At 39.0% G+C, this 14,044-nt stretch overlaps 1 protein-coding gene across 2 annotated transcripts in view; it reads right to left on the minus strand.

Annotated features, from left to right (window-relative positions):
- Positions 1 to 14,044, minus strand: part of plxnb2b (plexin b2b) — a 175,928-nt gene that overhangs the window by 23,678 nt on the left and 138,206 nt on the right. For both annotated transcript variants that reach the window (XM_049573258.1, XM_049573257.1), the window contains 5 exons: positions 13,420 to 13,617; positions 11,069 to 11,248; positions 8,201 to 8,337; positions 4,749 to 4,849; positions 4,151 to 4,380 (listed from right to left, as the gene is read on the minus strand). In XM_049573258.1, coding sequence (XP_049429215.1) covers positions 4,151 to 4,380; positions 4,749 to 4,849; positions 8,201 to 8,337; positions 11,069 to 11,248; positions 13,420 to 13,617 — 846 coding nt within the window. The remainder of the gene's footprint in view (positions 1 to 4,150; positions 4,381 to 4,748; positions 4,850 to 8,200; positions 8,338 to 11,068; positions 11,249 to 13,419; positions 13,618 to 14,044) is intronic.

A 14,044-nucleotide genomic window follows, 5' to 3' on the forward strand; every position in this document is an offset into this window, starting at 1 on the left:
AATATTGTAGCTAAGAAAAGATACCAATTAGTGGAAGAGGAATCACCCACACATATACAGTTAGCACCTAAGAGGCCGTTTCTGTGCCAGCAATATTGGATTATTAGGAATCTTCACACGTCTCCCTCTGCTCTGTCTTCTGCTTCTCACTTCCAATACTGTACTCAACTAACGAACACATTACAAAGTCCTTAAATCAATGGAGGAGAGCCTGAATTCAGAGAGATATAAAAGACCTTTCAGTGCACTGACTGCGGTTACAGCAGATTTTGAAAGCTAACAGATGTGTGCACCACAAGAGCAGTGGGAGGTAAATACACCCTTGTGATTTTGTCAATAAAAGTTTACCTAAGTAACTAAGGACGGGGCTGTGAACGCAATGAATTAACAATGAATATACCCTGGCAGATTTTTGGAGGACTGCCTGTGTAGCCACAGCCTGACTACTCATGGCTCCCTGCCATAAACTTCCACTGTGGTCCAACCGCTATTAAAACGCATAAAGAGCTATAGTGTTGCATACTCCTTCATCATGATGAACGATGCCGGTTTAGTTTATTCAGAAGAAACGCCACTGTGTTTTCATTCTCTGAGTAGTTCCAAGTGAGAGAGATGTCAGTGTTCATGGATGTGGTTCAATGTTTATGCTGCTTCACTAATTTAATTAGCTGATTGGAGTTTGTTAAAAGTACTAAAAATCTAAATCATGCCAACCCCTTTCCTAGGTCTATTTAATGAATTCTGTAAGCTTTAATATCTAAATGTGTGTTAAATTTAAACTGATAAATGCCAGTCAGCAGGTCAAATGACCTGTTGTTTGCTTGAAAAATCATTACCCTGCCCCTGGTTTTTCAAAGCTTTGCACACCTTAAACCTGTTTTCAGAGCGACAGTATGGCGTTCTTTAGGTTCTCTCAGATCTCAATATGCTCCCTGAATGTCATCTGAACTCATAGTTATATGGACAATTGTTCACACTCCATCTGCCATTGTTCACTTGCTCGCTGTATGTTAGGAAGAAGTGTCCACAGCCATCCTAGAAGGTAGATGTAGGAAGCGCATCTATGTTCCCAGGGCCCTAAGCTCCAAAGGTGCTATGTTTCTTAGTTCAATATTATCTTAACACACATTCAACCTCCTATCGTGCTCATTGCTTTAAATGAGACATTCTATAAATATTATCCAATTAAACTGATGTCATATTAAGCAAATACAGAGCTGAGGAACACAGGGCCCTTTGTCATATTGCCATTCTGTGCCATTTAAATCTGGGAAACACTGAACCCTGGGAACATTGGAACGACCCCCTAGTGGGAAGGCTGTACTGACACAGCAGTGCTAATGTCACTACGACTATCCTGGGGGCCATATTCACAAACATTCTGAGAACATTACCTGAGAGTTTCTAACTTAGCCTAACAATTTTTTAGTTCTAGTTTAGGAGTAATTTAGGAACATCCTCAGAGCAGCTCTGAGCAAGAGCGGGACAGTGAGGACGTGTGGTTGACCCTGTTGCTAGGTATGACACATTCTTTTAACAGATGTGATTGGTTGTCCTTTTGTGAGCCTGCAAGGTGCAGACACCCAATGGAAATGAAATGAACAAAATGTCACAAAATGAGACTGAAAGTGTTGTCATTGTTTATGTGATCACTCTGCTGATGGAAGGTTGAAAAAGACCCAAGTCATCACTGCTGCACTGTTGCATTTTCCCAGTTTTCAAAACATCTTAGTGTTGTGATTAGGGATGCATGATAATATTGGCACGTCATTGGCATCGGCCAATATTGACTTTGAAATTAAATATCAGAATCGGCCAACATGCTTTTTCTTATTTTGCGCATGAATGAATATTTCATACATTGAAATGTATTGTCTTTCATGTCTCTATCTGCTGGTGGCCATCACGATAAGAGTAGGCATGCATAATCTTACTATATCTTACTATATAATGATGAAAACTCTGTCTGTCTGTCTGTGTGTGTGTGTGTGTGTGTCTGTTCCACGTTTTTCTCCTCACTGACTTGATCAATCCACGTGAAATTTGGCACAGTGGTAGAGGGTCATGGGAGGATGCGAATGAAGCAATATTACATCAATTGGGCCAAAGGGGGGTGCTATAGCAACCAAATGAAATTGCAAACTTTGAATGGGCATATCTCATGCCCCGTATGTCGTAGAGACATGCAACTTTGCACAGAGATGCCTCTCCTCATGAGGAACGAATTTGCCTCAAGAACCCATAACTTCCGCCTATATAGATTTTCCGCCATTTTGAATTTTTTGAAAAACACTTCAAATCGATTTCTTCCTAGGAAGTTTGACTGATCTGCATGAAACTGGGTGAACATAATCTAGGGACCAGTATCTAAAGTTCCCTCTTGGCAAAAGTTGGAAAACTTACTAAAACTGAGCTTCTATAAGGCAATGAATATTGCGGAGGGCGTGGCTCATCATATAAAGGTGTATAACATCTCAAGGGTTTCACCCATCACCACGCAACTTTGTAGGCATATGACCACACATAATCTGAGGGGACCCCTCCATTATTGACCCCATCAAACAAAATGGGGGTGCTAGAGAGCTAATTTCTTATCTAGGCCTAACTGCCATATCGATTTTTACTAAACTTGGTAGATATGTAGAACAGGACGCCTCAAGGTGACTGGAGAAATTTAACTCTAATTGGCAACTGGGTGGCGCTATAACAACAGAAAAATGCTTAAAAATGGCTAAAATTCAACCGATCGCTGTGGCTCCCCCTGTGGCTCAATGTTTGGGGTTTTTTTTCTACTTTTTGGTATGACTAAGTCATGGTATGGTATGCTGTACATAATCACGGAAAATGTCAGTGTGTGTCAGTCATTCTGTCTGTCCCACGTTTTTCTACTCACTGACGTGGTCAATCTATGTGAAACTGCACATAGGCATTGAGGATTGGCGTAGGTAGAAGGTGACAAAGCCACCAATGGGTATGGACTAGTATTATGTTAATTCTACTACAGACGAGACTTGATGATCACTAAAATTAGGTGGGGAAGAAGTGGATATATTGCTACTGGTATTGGTTATTGGTCAAATGAGCTGTTATGTATCAGCATATCAGATATTGGCGAAAATTCCAATATCATGCATCCTGAGTTGTGATCATTTTATTTCTGGCGTTACATCGTTATTGCGTTGGTTGGGAGATATGCGCATATCCCTAATGAGGTTGACCACAAACATCACTGCACCATCAGATCTGTAGCAATTTAATTTACTCAATGTCATCCAGTGTTTGGAGAATATTTCTCCTTCCTCTTTGTCTTTTTACCATTTTCTCTTCTTCTTAAGAAACTCTTGAAAGTCCTCCTCCCTACTCCTAAGAGCTTTTCAACTTAGGAGCTCTCTTATGCACTAAGATGCTTTGTGAATAACTTTTGCGTTGGGATCTGGGATCTAGTCTTAACTTTAAGGGGAAATTTTTAAAATAATGTCAGAATTTCTTAATATTTCGTCACTAGGAGCAACTCTTAGTACTAGGAACCTTTGTCAATACGGCCCCTGATGTTTAGCTGGGACTGTACAAAATGTGCACTGTTTAGTTTAGCGTGTTAGCATGCTAGCATTGGCTAATTAGCGCTAAACACAAAGTACAGCTGAGGCGTATGGGAATTACAATAGTTTGCTGGTATTTGGTCACAAATCAAAGTAATGAACAAACATTTTGACCTGATTATGGTGCTGGAGGAAAAGTCAGCAGAAGTTATTACAAATGATCCTGTGGGGGACGTGAATGTCTGCACCAAATTTCATTCAATTAATCATTCAGTTGCATAAATGTGAACCTGCTGGTGGTGTCAAAGGAAAGTCTGGGGATCACCAAGGTCATTAGAATACATCGTCTAAGAACCATGAATGTTTGATGGCAATCCATTTAACAGCTGCAAAGGTATTTCAGTTTGGACCAAAGTGGTTGACTGATCGACATCCCTACAGACCTCCTCCTTGCCTGGCTACAGGAAAATGTTAAATATCTAAATACGTTTTAAAAGTATCACACATCAATCACTTTGCAAAGTTCTAATGTTGGACACCTTGCTGTAAACTGATTATCAGTTTATGACCACAGCTGACCATTCAGTGATTCACTCATGCAGTATAATTACATTAATGAGGAAGGTCTTGGAGTTCAGGAGGTTGGAGAACTGGTTCAGTGCCTGGGTCACAGTGGCCCGTCGAGACTCTGGGATGTCGAGCTTTCCTGTGATCATGACATCATTGGCACCATCCTTAGAGGGCAGGAAGAAGACGCGGTCGGTGTAGGTTTTGTAGTCAAGGAAGGGGATCCGTCCCTCACTCAGCTCATTGGTGTGATCCTCCATCTCGATCATCAAGTCTGTGAGATAAAAAACAAGAAAATAGCACCTCGTTCGTTTTTAATAAGCAGCCTTTTCTCATTTGTGTGCAGCTCGTCTGTCTCAATCATTATGTTGCGAGAGGCAGAGAAAGGAGAGCTTTGCCAGGAAAATAATTTCAGCTGTGAAAGATTGTTTTCTATTACTGTTACTGCAAAACTGCTCCTCGTAATGATGATAACATGATGTTAAGCAGGAGAATTTATTTAATTCACTGCAGTACAATACATCAAAGAAATGTAATCAGAGCTATGAAGCACTTCATTACTTTATGGCTTTTTAGAAACATGGATCCTTTGAGGGGCATTAGCGATACTGCTGAGCTTTTCCACAGCTGCACGGTTGGTACCTGTGAATTCCTTTTTGCAGCGGTCTCGTACGCTCTCCTCCAGATTCTCAAGCTGATGTTTCACCTTCTCGTACTCCCTCTCTGCTTGCTGACTCTTTCTCCTGAACAGATTCCACAAAGAATAAATGAGTCATCAAAGCAGGAAAGGCTTTTAACTTCTTTTTTTTTTTAGAAATAATTTCAGGTCTAATTGCTGTTCAAAGACTCTGCTTTGAGTTGGCACAATTGGCCGATAACTTAGCCATAGTGTTTCCTCTGAGTCTCAGAAACGTATCCTGTTGGCACCAATATTACTCCGTCACAGTGGGTTTGTTGGTCCTGATATACAGTAGGTATTTTATGAATATTTAGCAGAAGGTGAGCGACTTTAACTGATGCATGACCGTCTGTGACAAAGATATCAACTGGCAAACAAATCGCCTTTTATTTGGGAGAACCTCTAGAATGCATGGACTGAACAGGTTAAATTAAACAGTAAAATGAGCACAATAAGCTGTAATACTTCACAAACAATTCCAAATCCATTTTAAATTCTATTTGCAGTACTGGGACCTTATTAACCACAAAAAAAAAACAAACACTTACTTAGTTTTATCAGCCTAATACTTCATCATGAGTTTTCCTACATTTATGAGATTTGCTGCTTAACAATTTATTTTTCATCTTTATTTTTTGACATGTTTAAGAAGCCCACAACAGAAAATCAGAAAATGACACAGTACTTCTGATGAGTATCGTCACAATAATGAAATTTCTAACTTTGATACAACAACCTGAAAATATCAAATGTTGAAATATTTTAAAATAAGGGCATACTTTTTTTTTTTTTTTTTTTAATTAAGATATTTTTTGGGGCATTTTGCCTTTAATGGACAGGACAGGCGTGAAAGGGGAAGAGAGAGAAGGGGGGATGACATGCAGCAAAGGGCCACAGGCTGGATTCGAACCCGGGCCGCTGCGGCAACAGCCTTGTACATGGGGTGCCTGCTCCACCACTAAGCCGCCGACGCACCATAAAGGCATACTTTTAAAATAAAAATATAACAAGACTACAAGACTGTGCCATCAACGTCTTTTTTTTTCTTGGTTAGTAGCAGAGAACAGGGTATTTGTGTGAGGCGCTCCTAACTCGCTAAGTTGTGGTTAAGACTGGGCGATATAAATGACTTTGTACAATACAGCAATATATTTCAGGCAAGATATAAATTTAGACAACGCCATCTATATCAATACAAGGTCATGTTGCGTTACATGACACATACCAGTGTGCATCTCTCCTCTCTCACACTCTTCGCCCAGTCACTCACTCACAAGTTCTCCAGCAACACTCAGAGAGACACAGAGCTGCTACTCTGTTTGATCTGTCTGTTCATTGGTCTACAGTGTGACATCGGTCTATATGTTGCACGGGCTGCCCTAAATCAGTCTGTGAGATTAATTAAATTACTGCAGCATACGTACAATTCAGCAAAACTGAATATGGAGCCCATTTTGTAAATACTTGTGGTCTCGCTATCCTGTTGCTGGCCAGCTGTTTACAGTCCTGTAACCATTCGCAGGCACCATGTTTTTCAGTATTAAATTTCATACCGTCAGGATTTCTAAATACCCTGGTAATAATACTGCTGCAAATATTCCAATTTGAAATGTGTAGATAAATCGATATTTTATACACTGCTTCTGATTTGTTTTTGAAAGACAACGATTAAATACAATAAATTTTTAAATGCATATCTGTGATTGATGTTGATAGTACTTTTTCTGCAGCTCTATCACTCCCATATCCCCAGATAGGTCTATTGGATTTCTGTTAATTGAGTTTTATAGCAGTTTGTTCATCATAGGTTAAACAAGGAGTCACACCTCTCTGACATCTAACTGACCCCAAACATCCACTTCATCAAATCTGCAAGCCCAGTTTTCGGCACTTCAATACGGTTCTAAACACTGGGTTTTAACAAGTGCAGAAGAAAAGGAAACAAGTATTTCGAGGAGAAATAATTATCATTATTTGATGGAAGTAAAGCCAGTTCCAACAAAACTCAATTCCTATGGTCAAACAATGTCTAAACATGAACAGCTCTCTCCCAAATCCAAAAACTAGAGTGTTAAAACTCAAATTTGTGATGTCATCATGTATAAGTCTGGTAATGCTCCATAGACAATGCATTGGGACAGATGACACTGGGAGCACCCAGGGGAATAGACCAAATCACGATTATTTACGATAACTTCCAGGTAGAATATTCCTTGCATCACGTACATTTAAATCAACGATGCTGAGCAGACACTGCCTCAATTAGTTAGTTTTTACCCACCTATAAAAAGCCCACCAAAAAAGGAAATCAATATCAGTTTCAGTGTACGTTATATATTTTCAGCACTTTACCTTAACATCAGACAGCCTTTTTCTGATGGGTAACTAAAGCTGTTATATCAAAGCCAACAGACTCCACTGACAAAAACGGTCATTTCACGTAGCAGAACACAGAGTTGCTGGTCTATTGCTGCCTCAATTATTGTGTAAGGTAAACCAGAGCAAATACTCAAATTTAGTGTACACTTACACAGATACTGACATTTCTAGGTGGCCAAAGTACATTTTTGCTGCGGCCCTGTCCACAGCAGCTCACTGTTTAGCTTCTATGTCGGTAGATTTGGTTTATTAAACATGATAACGAAGCAAAAGAGTATAAAACATATGCACAGTAGAAATGTCAGATAGGTTGGACCACCGTGTTTAACTATATATCTTCAAACATTAAGGCTACAGCTGAAAACAGCAAAAGAAATCACCAATTTTGCCGATCTCATATATCGCCACAGTTGTAATCAGTTGCCACTTTTCTACCCAGAGGTGATTGTTGTCGTTGTCAGAGCTATATCACAGTAATTCAGTCTATAGGGGTATATTTCCTACTTCAGACTTGAGAAAATTACAACTGAATGAAGCTCATTTGGGTATAAATAAGAAAACAAACATTCTGTGGGTCCACAAAATCAGTCAGCTCCAGACTTTAAACCCAATGACATCACAAGTTTGAGACTTACTTCTCTGGCTTCTGGCTCGGAGAGAGAGTAGCTCATCTGCACAAATATTGATTGAACTTTCCTTGGCCATGGACATAACATATTGGAATTCATTATTTAGGTGGTGTTCCCCTTTAAAAAGTCACAAGTAAAAGACTGAGGCTGGGAACATCTGCAAAAAACAGTGTAGGTTTGCAAGTTAACTGTAAGCTGAGTGATGTTTTTGCTAAACAACACACAAAAATAGCCTCTCCTGCAAGAAGACAGCACAGCAGGTATCTGAAAACAGAGTATTTAGAGACCTAAACTGAGTATTTTGTGACATTTAACTGTCGGGTCAAAAATTCAGATAATAAAAAATGCTGTTAGAAGCAGATTATTTTTTATAGTGTGAGATGTTTACCCAAAATAGCTTAATTTACCTGTAGCAGTAGACGGATATAGCGATGATGAGCAACATAGGCACAATGACAGCAGGGATGATGATGTAGAGTGACAAATCATTCTTCTTCTCATACTGCACTGAGCCAACCACCCACTCCCCTTTCCCAAACATGATCTGTGGATAAACAGAAAAAGAGAGAAGGAAACTTATTATCCGCACAAGCTCTCGACATTTTAGCCAGAGATTTATTCAGGTAGGTGTCAATGGTAAGGATTCGACAGCGCTGGAGAGGAAACTGGGATGGAGCACAATCTACATAATTGCCCACAGCTCTGCCAAAGCAGCGGCAGGACCTTTCTGTATTTTTAAAGTGGGCTGGGGCTGTGTGCAAGTTGGTGGACCCGCATTAACTGAACGAATGCATAAGTGCATCGAGTGTGACACTTTATAATCAAGCTTTTTCTGTGTAGGTATTTTGTACCTATTGATAGTCTGTTGGTGTCACTTCTTTATGCAGCACAGAGCCACGGAATTGAAACAATAGCTCACTTAGAGGAATTACCCAGAGGAGAGGTTACAGCATTCATCACAATGGTGGCTCGGCTATAATTAAATGTAATTATAAAGGGCCTGTAGCTACATGAAAACTGTTCAACCAGTGAAAAAATGGGGTCCCCAGATGTACAGAGGACATGCCTAGAGAAGTACAGTAAAGATTCATGGTGCGTGCACGCTTTTATCTGCAAGTCTATGCGCGAGTCTGTAAGTACATTTGCTCAAGCACTTCATTTATTTGAGGTACTTGTAATTGAGTATTATCTTTTCAGGACACTTCATACTTCTGTTGAACAACATTTCATGAGGATATACAGAACTTTTCACTGCAACACATTTATCTGAAAGCTGTAGTTACTTGGTACTTTGCAAAAAAAAAAAAAAAAATTATAAACAAAACCTATAAAGAGCTTACAAAATTTGATGCTCACAGATTAAACTACCCAGCAGGAATAAAGCAGCTGAAACCAAAACTCGACTGACAGACAATGAGTGGCAGCTACTTTGATTCTGTTGTCATTTTTTTCTATTTGCTGTGCCGTCTCAGGCGGCAGCCTGCTTGAGTTGCTTGTCATCATCTTGTGTCTTTTATCTTATTAATGTATTTTTTAATAATTGTTCCGTAGCACAGTGTAGTAAGGCTCATTTGGGCAGCATGGCAATGTGGTTTTTATCACTACTACAGTACTTTTATTACACTTTATCTTGTATATTTGTGTATTTTGCCAGATATTTAATACTCTATAGTTCTAAAACTGGACCCAGTGAGTGACCCTGACCCGGGGAACCCACTGGTTGTCTGGTTGGCACTGGTTATGAATCGTTAAAACTGTGGTTGCTGTACTTAGTGTTAGTGTAATTTGAAGCATCCTCTGGCACATGAATTTCCTGCAGTATTAATAAAGTTCTATTGAATTAAACTGGATTGAAGTAAATTGAATAATCATTCAACATTTGATGTTTCCAGCTCCTCAAATGTGAGAATTTGCTGCTTTTCCTTAAATATTTATAGCTATTTTTAATAATTTTAAGGTCTGGACAAAACTAGTATTGTGAAGGTGTCACTTCGGGTCCTGAGTAATTATAACTTTTACAAACCAACCAATCAATCCATTAACAGTCACCTAAAAAAAACAATATTATTCCATAAAGAAACTCATCATCAGTTGCAGTTCTAGATAAAACAGTTAAAAATACAAATACAAATGCTTGCTTGCTTGTCTGGAACCAGTTTTTGTCTTTTATAAAAGGAAGTAAACATGTCAAAGGAGCCAGACACTAGACTTGTGACAAATTTATTTGCTTGTTAGATGTACATCTCATTTGGGGTGTCACGTTTTCTCCCGTCCCCAGTGCCATCTGGTTGCCTTTTCACTATCCATCAGGGGTAATTGCTCTTTTTGCCTTATTTTGTACAGTTCTGGTTACAGACTCTCTCTCTACCTCCCTACACTCGTATTTTGAGTGTAATTCAAAAACAAATTTAAAGATTGAGAACGAAGTTCATTTTTTGTTTTATTGTCCTGCTTATGAGGCTGAGAGGGAGGTATTATTACATAGAACGTTTTCCTTTTATGTTTATTTGTTTGAGTTGGATGATTATGAAAAGCTTCAACTATGTTTCAGGAAGGGAACCTTTTTTTGTTGCAGATTTTGTTTGCAAGGCCTGGGAGAGAAGACAGAATATTTTGTTCGAGAATGAGCTGTTATAGTATGTTTGTTTCTTTTTTGGTAATTTTGAAATGAACTGAATTGTTATGAATTATCTGTGAACGCTGCAACTATCTCTATTGGTGTCTTATAAGCCCATGAAGGCTGGGCACTTTTAGGTGCATGACACGGGAATAAAAGAAACTAATTAGTTTGACTGATTGCAATAATGTTATTATCGTTAACTCTACTGGTCACGGAAATCATGTAGTGTATATCTGATGCTGTGCTAGCCTTACATCTCATGTCCAACTAATATTATGAACACTGTGTTCCTTTTTCAGTGAAGATACAGGCTGAAGGAGTTGGATCTCGTTCTTTGCTTTGGCTGTGCCAAAGGGACTTTTCTTTTGTTTCCAGGTTTGATCTGTTGAACGGGTCACTTGCTGATTCCTTCAAGGACTGATGCTTTGCTGACAGACTGTTGAATCATAGATGTTATTGACACTGCAGAGATCATGCTGTGCTTTAGTTTTGTTTTTTGTTAAGTGGTTTTTTTTGGCCTTTTGTACTTGTTAATTTGTGTAAATGTTCAACAGTAATATACTGCCTGAACATTAATGCACGAATAAAAGACATTTTCCTGAAGTAAAGGATCTGAGCACTTCCTCGGCCACTGCCTGATTTTGTCTGATCTCACCGTTAAGTCCAGCAGCTCAGGCCGGGTGTCCCTGCGGTGTCGTCTGGAGCGAGCGCTTGGCGTGGTGGAAGGCGGGTCCAGAAACAGCTTGTCATCCTGAAGCGTGTTGACCACACATTGAACATTGCCCACAAATGCTTGAGCCTCTTTGGCTGTCATAGCTTTGGAGAATCCTCGACCCTGCAGGGGAAGATCGAATGTAAAGCTCAAAGTGTCGAGACTGAACTCCATGGGAGAGAAATTAATTACTGCATTTAAACACCATCAAGCAGAAACATCATATTTTCATTAGTAATGGGCCGGAAAGTTTATAACAGCTCTTCACTATTCCACCATGAGTGCCAAAGTAATTAGAAAGATTAAGATTATATTCATTGTAAGTACATTTCTAAGTAATTTCTTACTTAAGACACCGCAGGCACAGCTCCAGTCAATCCCACAGTTCTGGCATTGCAATATACATTTCTGAGATTTGACAGCACACTAATGTATCTACAGACATGCTTTCAATTATTCTAATGCAGTCTGGAATATATAAGTGAATTTAGCTTAATAAAACCGGCATCTGAGTAACTGAAAAGGCCTCAGACCTTTTTTTTGCTGATTCCTTTCCTGACTAATTTACCTAAAGAGTGTTTGCACAAAGAAACTTTAAAAAGGGAATTCTATAAAGCCTTGAAACTGACATAAAGAAGTGATAACCTGTAAAACAAATCTACAGCTGCATCAGTTAGACCAATAACTAATAAATCAATCAACACAGAATTTGACCTTTAACAGTAATAATGCACAATATTCCCTTGGCCCAGCTTCTTAATGGAGACGATTCAGTGTTTTTTTTTGTCTTATGTGATACTAAATTTAATATCTATCACACAAAACATGATAATGACGACTCTTTTATAGAAGTTCCATTGAATCAGTCTTAATGTTTCGCATTGCGTCTTGCTACAGGAACTTGACTTTGGCCAAAAAATCCAGCCCAGCTTTCAGATCACCTATCACGTGATCACCCTCAGGTAGTCATTTTAAAGTGTCTATTATGAGGACTAAGTAATTAAATGCTCATTTGCACAATTTGCTTACATCGTTTACTTTTATTTTTGACCTGAGGGCTGTACTACAAAGCAGGATTTGTAGTTAGCGAGGTGACTTCAGGGTTAACTCTGGGTTACTACAAAGCTGGTTCTCTTTTTACTGGGATAAATCATATTTTGCTCCATAGCAGGTTAACTTCAGGGTATCAGATCTCAGCCTGTCAACACTTCGACCTCTGACCAATCAGATCACTAAAGAAAAAAGTATCCATGAATGTTTTTGAGGCAGGATGCCCCTGGAGGTTTTTACCTCCTTTCCTAAGGGCGGCATCTTGTCCTAAGTGGTCTAACTTTACATTTTTACTTTAAAGGAGAAAAATCTTATTTTATTTCCTTTCAAAATAAATTGAATTACTTTCCCCTTAAATCCCCCATCATCATATAAATACATCAAATCTTTTTACGTACAACTAAAACAAATACATAGAACACTATTTTCCAGTGACAAAAAATGCAATTTGCTCTAAAATGGCTCTGGTGAAATAAATCCAAAGTCACAATTCACTAAAGCAAAGTCCTTCAATACATCTGTGCCATATATATTATATTGGTTAGGAGAGGAATTGCAGGGGTGGGGGCATCTTACTCTATCTTAACCTATATACTGTAATTTATATTGTAATATATGTATGTTTTAATAATTTTGACTTAAGGCAAAACCATGTTTACTTGGTTGTGTGTGTGTGAAACCAAAATGAAAATTCTTCATTCATTGATTGTATTTAAAGAGTTTTTGGGTCCAGAAGAAGTAAAACCATTCAGTCATTAACACACACTCCGAAAAAAAACTACTAATTATTATAATATATTCTCCTGTTAATCATCCAATGACCCCTCAGACTTATCTTACCACCCCCAAGTCAGGAGAACAGTTTCAGAGTAATGAATATTTACATTAAGAATACTTTTTATCTGTTTATAAGAGTGAGAATAAATAAGAGCAACTACTAATGCACATTTGCCTCAGTTCATTTGGCTTCCAAAACAATCATCCTGCTGAGCTAAAATATTAAATGTACTGCTATTTGCATAATTTGTATATGCAATGAAACCCATCCATAACATAAGCAGCTAAAGAGTGAAAATGTGGTGCAGCAACTGCAATTCAGCATCTTTTCCATTTTTATCCTCCAGTCAGATAATAACACCATTTGTCTTAATTCCTTCACACAAAGAGGCTGACTTCTCAGAAACACTGTGCTGTCATACCACAACTGCAGCATTAAAAAAAGGACCCGAGCAGCCTGCACTCACAGTGACGATGATGATGCTGGCCTCCGTGATGACCCTCTTGTTCAGCTGATTGAAGCTGGGGTCAGGGTGGTAGTCGAAGGGCTTCAGCTCCTTCACGTAGTTGTCCAGCTTGACGTAGGTTTTCAGGAGATGGGTCGAGGAGATGTTTACTGTTGGAGACCGAAACTTGATGGATGTGTCATTCTTCTGGTAGGCGGTCTGAATGTAGCAGAGGGATAGTAAAATGTCATAACTGGACAAAAACAACAATACAAAGTTATGTGCTGACACATTACACACATAGAGTAAGCCAAACAATACATGAAGGAGAATATAACAGTATTCAACACAGGAAATATGGGGAGCGAAAAAAGCAAACGGTGGGTGTTGAGGGCTTTTTTTAAAGAGGCCGTGAATTCATGTTTTTGTCGCGTAAGGGAAGAGTGTTTCTGGGGTGGGATGGTGGGAAAAAAAAGCCTGGGCTGGCACAATGGAGAAGGTGATGTGTCTCTTTTCAGTCATTCTATTAAAATCAGCCATCGTAGAATAGCAGCCTGCGATGAATCACAACTCGCACTGAGTCATTCCTCCTCTCTGGCTTTGTTTATTTAGTTTTGATGAACTGTACTGATGGTGATATTTCTGT

Source organism: Epinephelus fuscoguttatus, linkage group LG4, assembly GCF_011397635.1.
Source record: "Epinephelus fuscoguttatus linkage group LG4, E.fuscoguttatus.final_Chr_v1".
NCBI classification, from domain to species: domain Eukaryota; kingdom Metazoa; phylum Chordata; class Actinopteri; order Perciformes; family Serranidae; genus Epinephelus; species Epinephelus fuscoguttatus.